Source organism: Pleuronectes platessa, chromosome 14 (genome assembly GCF_947347685.1).
Source record: "Pleuronectes platessa chromosome 14, fPlePla1.1, whole genome shotgun sequence".
In the NCBI taxonomy this organism is placed as follows: domain Eukaryota; kingdom Metazoa; phylum Chordata; class Actinopteri; order Pleuronectiformes; family Pleuronectidae; genus Pleuronectes; species Pleuronectes platessa.
The window spans coordinates 10,322,351-10,328,350 of NC_070639.1; the positions used below are offsets into that span (position 1 = coordinate 10,322,351).

The window sequence follows — 6,000 nt, forward strand, 5'->3', positions numbered from 1 at the left end:
ACACAGTCACTGGAGTGGTTCACAGGAAATGGCAGCTAATTGCTGCAGGTGATAATACCACACAATGAGGCGAGCGCCTCCTCACATGGGAGCGGGGAAATAAGGTGCTAAGTAAATCATTTGTCCCCACTTGTGCACTTGCAGAGTTGAGAAAATGGGTGAGAAACAAATCAACAAATGACTGCGCACACTGGTTGATTTATTTACCCGTTTGTTTTATTAAGTTGGTGAAGTGAAAATAATTTTACAAGGTTTTTCTGCTGTTTACAGAAAGGAGTGCAACACTAATTACTTAATCAGCTGATTTTGTAAAGAGTTCGCTGGTGATAGATCATCCTGTTGTGTTTTAGATTCGTAGTGTAACAGTTTCCCATACGTCAACACATTGGCCATTCAGTGCATGTGTGTGTACTTAACATGCGTGTTACAAGTTAAATGCTGACATGCACGAGTTAATGGATTCAGTGTCATCATGCAGCACTTCTGATTTTATTGGTCTTCTTCATTAGATGAAGATGACTCCTCTTTTCCTTTGGATGTGCTATAAATAGAGAGATAACATTTTCTCTCACCTCTCTGGCACAGAAACACAATCTTCTTTTCATTTGTTCTTTTCCTGTTTGTCACATTAAGCCAGTAAAAGTCTCTGTATGCAACTCAATCGCATACATTTGAAAAGTATTGATAAAAAGTCCCCCGGCATCCCCGACTGCCATCACCATGGAGACAACTGTTGTCTGATGCTCTAGACCATAACTGATGATGTTTTCTTCGACCATTTTACTCTTGTTTACAAACAGAACTGGTGCAAACAGTCTAAACAGCTACAGGAAATATGAGTACTATACATTATCAGTAACTGTTTTCTGAAGGGAGTCCATCCATTGTATCAATGTTGAAAAATTTTTTGGTCTATACGATTCTTTGTGAAGGAAACAAGTTGCAGGTCCTCTGGTGCTTTAAGTCTTACTCATACTGGTTTTTGTTGATGGTCATGCATTCCACCGATCCCATAATACCCAGTTGTTCAGAGTAGGAGGTTGGGACTAACACTTGACAAAGGGCGAATACTCCGCAACCTATATTTAACAGTACATGTCGTGATGACCGGGTTCTCTGCTCAGTCCTGCGGATCAATAACTGTTGAGGTCACGGATGATGCACGTGCATTGGAGAGTGTGCATATGTGTGTGTGTGTGTGTGTGTCGTCCGAAACAACCCCCTCTTACTCATCAATATTCTCTCTCTGTACCCTCCTCCCCCTCCTCCTCCTGTCTCTCTCTTCTGCACTCACCCCTCTTGTCTCCCACCGTAGATGGTGTACAAGCCCTGGCTGTGTTCTCAGTACTTCCAGACCACCCAGATGCACTGCAGCAAGCGAATCCCCTGTGGTCAGTACTGCCTGGAGGTGCAGCAGCGGTGCCCCTTCGTCCTGCCCGACAATGATGATCTCATTCATGGAGGCAGCCCCAGTTTTATATGCACAGGTACAAGAATACCCTGCATATCTGCCTTTCTCCTTCATTCTGTATCGTGTTTTACTGTTTTTGCATGTGTGCAGGTCACGCAGCTGCTCTGTGCAACTTTAGCTCTCAACCACTGGGCACTGAGGAGCAGAGCTGAAGTGCTTTGTTGACTATTTGAGGGATAAAAGAGAATTACTTCCCTAAATCCTGGGATTTAGAGCTACAAGTAACAAGCGCTGCTCACCTCTGCACCACCTCTGACCCACCCTGTGTACTAGTGATCGGGCCCTTTGCCGGAGTGACTTCCTTTACTCCTAGTGAGCATGTAGCTAGGGAGCACAGGGTCTCGCTCAATGACCCTTCAGTGGGACACATAACTGCAGCTCGACCAGAGTGCAAACACTTGTTACTTTACAGTTACAGGATGTTCTGTTTATTTAGCAGCCTAACAGGGTAACACACCAGGACAACTGGGCTAATTGTTGCCAATTACTCAGGAGTGAGCTGCACGGTGGGAGACGGTGACAGGAAGTCTGTAGTGAACAGTTTATAGCTCTCAGTGGGCCAGTGTAGTTTATGACAATACAGTGTTAGTGCTTACAACAAGTGGGACACACACTGAGTCACAAAAGAGTTTTGCATTGGTACAACCACACATTCGTCTCCACACACACACACACACACACACACAAGAGGTGAGTCCCACAGAATATATGATCTAATGTGTTGTTGTTTTTTATTCCCAGAATGTGATTAACACAACAAGCTCATATTTCACATAACATGCCGATGCTGCCCTCTAGTGGTCGAGTAGAGTACCATGGTCACTATAATAACAGAATGAGATGTGAAAGTAAAATTACAATGTTAAGGTTGCTTTCTTAAGTTCACTGACTGTTAATAAAATGGAAGAACGAGAGTGATGATATCAAATATTTCAGTTCAATTGACAAGTTACATTAAAAAACCAAAACCAACAAAGTGCTTGTCAGTGCACATATTAACATGCAGGTTACAAGTTAAACGCTGACATGCATGAGTTAATGGATTCAGTGTCATCATGCAGTACTACTGACTTTATTGGTCTTCTTTATTAAATGAAGAAGCTCCTCTTCGTTTGGATGTGCTATAAATAGAGGCACAACTTTTTCTCTCACCTCTGTTGCACCAAAAAACACAATCTTCTTTTCGATTTTTCATCTCCTGTTTGTCACATTGAATAAGTGAAAGTCCCTAGTTTGTTACTTAATCACATGAAATTGACATGTATTCATGAAAATCCTACATTCAGACTTCCCCCAACCTGCCTTGTACAATACAGAGGAATCTTTGATGGAAATATACTGTAATTATTATTATAATTAGTTTATATATTATTACAGTTGTAAATATAAATTCGGAGAAAAAGCTCTCCTTTCAGTTACGCTTGAATAATGTTACTCAAACAGGAGAAGATAACCGGGGACTATTTTCAGCTGTGGATCAATACACATTTGGTGCAGCAGTTATAGGGTCTCTATGACCATGTAGCAGAGACTGACTTAAAAGAAACAACAGTGCCCTTGTCCATTGTAATGACGGACAATGACACACAGCGATGGTGCCACTCTGTGATGTGTGTTTCAGGACAATCGGACATAAATGGAAGAGGAATAAAATATATTAACATCTGGAAACTGTATTTAAAACGTCAGCAGGATTCTTTCATTGGTTTTGGGCTTTCCATCAGGTTTTTTGATTATAAGAAAAACACGGACCATCTTAAACCTTAACATTTATAATCATGATGATCAATTAAAAAAAAAGAGTTTGCTGTGTGAAGATACTGTTGCACTCAGCAGGACTGATCAAATATGCACAGTTAGCGAATAAGATGGGATGTATTTATGCATGTGAATATTTTGCCATTCATGATGCTAATACGGGAATTCGAGATGCAGGTTTTTTTCAGAAAGCTGCATTAATTACACAATCCCTCTTGTAAGTCAGAGTGGGCACTAACGTCTTTTGCACACAGTCCATGACCAAGTTATTATGATGACAGTGGAAAGTGTCAGTCTGCTGTTTGTGATCTCACTCAAGAGAGCAAATACACTACATTTTGCCACTTAATGCTTTGGTTGCATTTTGAATGGGTCTTTACAATGTACTTTTTGTTTCCATTTGTTCTTCAAACAGAAAATAACATCTCTGGTAGGCTCTGTGCATTAAAAACACTCCTGTAGTGCAGATAAAGGCCTGGTTGTACAATACACAGTTAATTACAGTGATTCTGCCTGGACACTGCAACAGAATAGAGAAGTGAGGTGGTACAGGATGTAGCACTAGTGTTAAATTCAGTCATTCATTACTTCAGAGTGGCTTCCTGTTCTTCCCTAAGTGGATGGATGCTTGTTCCAGTAAGACCCTTTTTTACTCAATCTATTGGACTGGGTCTGAGTTTCCTCTTCATACGACTCATCAGATGAGTTTTCTATGTCATCAAGGAGCCTTCTTCATTTAGGAGAGCTGGATTCCAAGACTGGGTTGTCCTGTGGAACAATGTCTAGGTTCTCAGCATCGGGGGTTTAACAACATCTCGTTATCTCATCATCTTTTCAACATCTTCCTCATCCTCATCCTCATGCAGCATCTTTATGACCATTGCAGCCATAAATCTGGAATGATTGTGACCAGCAATATTAACACTCTACATAATGAAAATCAAAAGCAAAGGAATACTTTCAAATGCACATCTATCAGTCTATTTAGTATATACTGTTGTATTCTGGGTTTTATTTTGTTGATCTAGCCATAGTTAGCTAGCTAGAAAATAATATTTCAACTAGCGAAAAGCTAACTAGTATTGAACATACTTCTCTATCTCAATATTAATGGATTGTGAAACAAGACTTACATGCATCAGATGTGCAAAAGCAGCTGTGTGAAACAAATGATAGAGGTTGAATTAGCACATTCACCTCTTTTGTCATTTCAATCTGGGATTAATACATCCTCACTGAATTCTGTTTATATTGTGCTTTACATGTTTTGGTCTCCAGTGATCTTGTTGGGGCGGCCAGATGAGAAGCATTACGTCTTTGTGACAGGAAGCAAATACAGGCAATAGAAAAATGACAACATGTGAGCTGTGAGCTAATTGTTTCTATCTCCATCAACCCCCACCCAAAAAAAAACAACTGCAGGGCTGTTGGAGGACTATCCGTCAGGTGTGGACCCAGATGCAGAGTGCTGCGATGTGCGGTGGGACTTGAAAGTGGACAACCGAACCCGGGGGACCCTGAAAAGAACTCACCCGCCATGCCAGCACCGCACCTCCCTCAGCTCCTCAGCAGCCTGCAGACTGTGTAACAGCCGGCTCAAACTCTGCCTGCTGGTCCTTGTACTCCTACACACTGTTGCCAGCCTCACGGCATCCCACAATGCAACAGGACTGGGCCTCCCTGCCATCACGCCTCTGGAGGAGAGCCCTGCCAATGAGGAGTGATGGAGCTGCCAGGAGGAGGTGAGGTTGTCGGGGCTGGGGATTCCCTCACCATGGCAACCGGAGGATGTGGAAAAGTACAGCCACGGGAGCTGTGTGCCTGTGGACGCTCTGCAGCGCTTTGAGACGAAAGACACACACAAATCAATCAAAACGAATAAATAAGTAAACAAACAGACAAACAAAGGGAGTCAACCAGTCCCTTTGCTAGGGAAAGGGGACAATGCCACAGCCTTTGTTGAGAGGGAAGGTCGGCTTCCTCACGGCTGAGTTTCTCTTACTACGCTTTTTTACACTGTGTTCCAATTCTTGGTTTCTGTTGCACTGGCTGACTATGGAATAACACAATCATATTCTCTTTCTAATGTTCATCCTTTCTGTTTTGTTTCCGAGTCTCTCATACAGGAAGAAAATGTGTTCTCTGAATAATAATGTGTACAAAAAAAAAAAATCATTAGCTGCAACTGTGTGTGTGTGTGTGTGTGTGTGTGAGAGAGAAAGGGTTTGTGCTTAAAGACTGCGAGTATGTGTGGGCGGGTGTGAGCCTGTATGCATGTCTTTACACATGTATGTATGTGCGTGGATGAGAGCGAGAATGAGTGTGTGTTGCTGACAACTACCCTAAACATCTACCTAACAGACTGGTGCAGCGATGAGGTCTTTATGGAGCCCCCCCGTCCCCCCCCGTCCCCCCCCCATCCCTCCTCTCCAGGTGCTGTGCTGGTTTGTAGGCCACAATCCCATTCGTATCTGAGCTGGGTTTTGAATGTGGTTCTGGTGTCCATGGTGAAAGCTCTGATGTGTTTAACACAGGTTTATGGTTTCCCGCTCAGTTTGTTTTGTGAGATAATATTCACCCATTGACATCGGAATCAAACCATTGCTGTAATTGGCATCAATAAAATGCATACACCTGGCTCAACCTTGAAACACTGCAGGAAACCGACATATCTATGACATCAACAGGAATCTCAATATCAAAGGAAAACTAACTGTGTGGACCTAAATGATCTCTGACAATTTATAGAAACCCCAGGATAGCATAACCTA

General features: G+C 42.4%; 1 protein-coding gene across 1 annotated transcript in view; it reads left to right on the top strand.

The window, feature by feature from the left end:
- LOC128456106 (NALCN channel auxiliary factor 1) overlaps positions 1–5,600 on the top strand; it is a 76,799-nt gene extending 71,199 nt beyond the window's left edge. Inside the window, exons 2-3 of the mRNA XM_053440160.1 lie at positions 1,316–1,487; positions 4,652–5,600. Of these exons, the coding sequence (XP_053296135.1) occupies positions 1,316–1,487; positions 4,652–4,953 (474 nt within the window). The 3' untranslated portion in view covers positions 4,954–5,600. The remainder of the gene's footprint in view (positions 1–1,315; positions 1,488–4,651) is intronic.
- Positions 5,601–6,000: the final 400 nt, after the last annotated feature.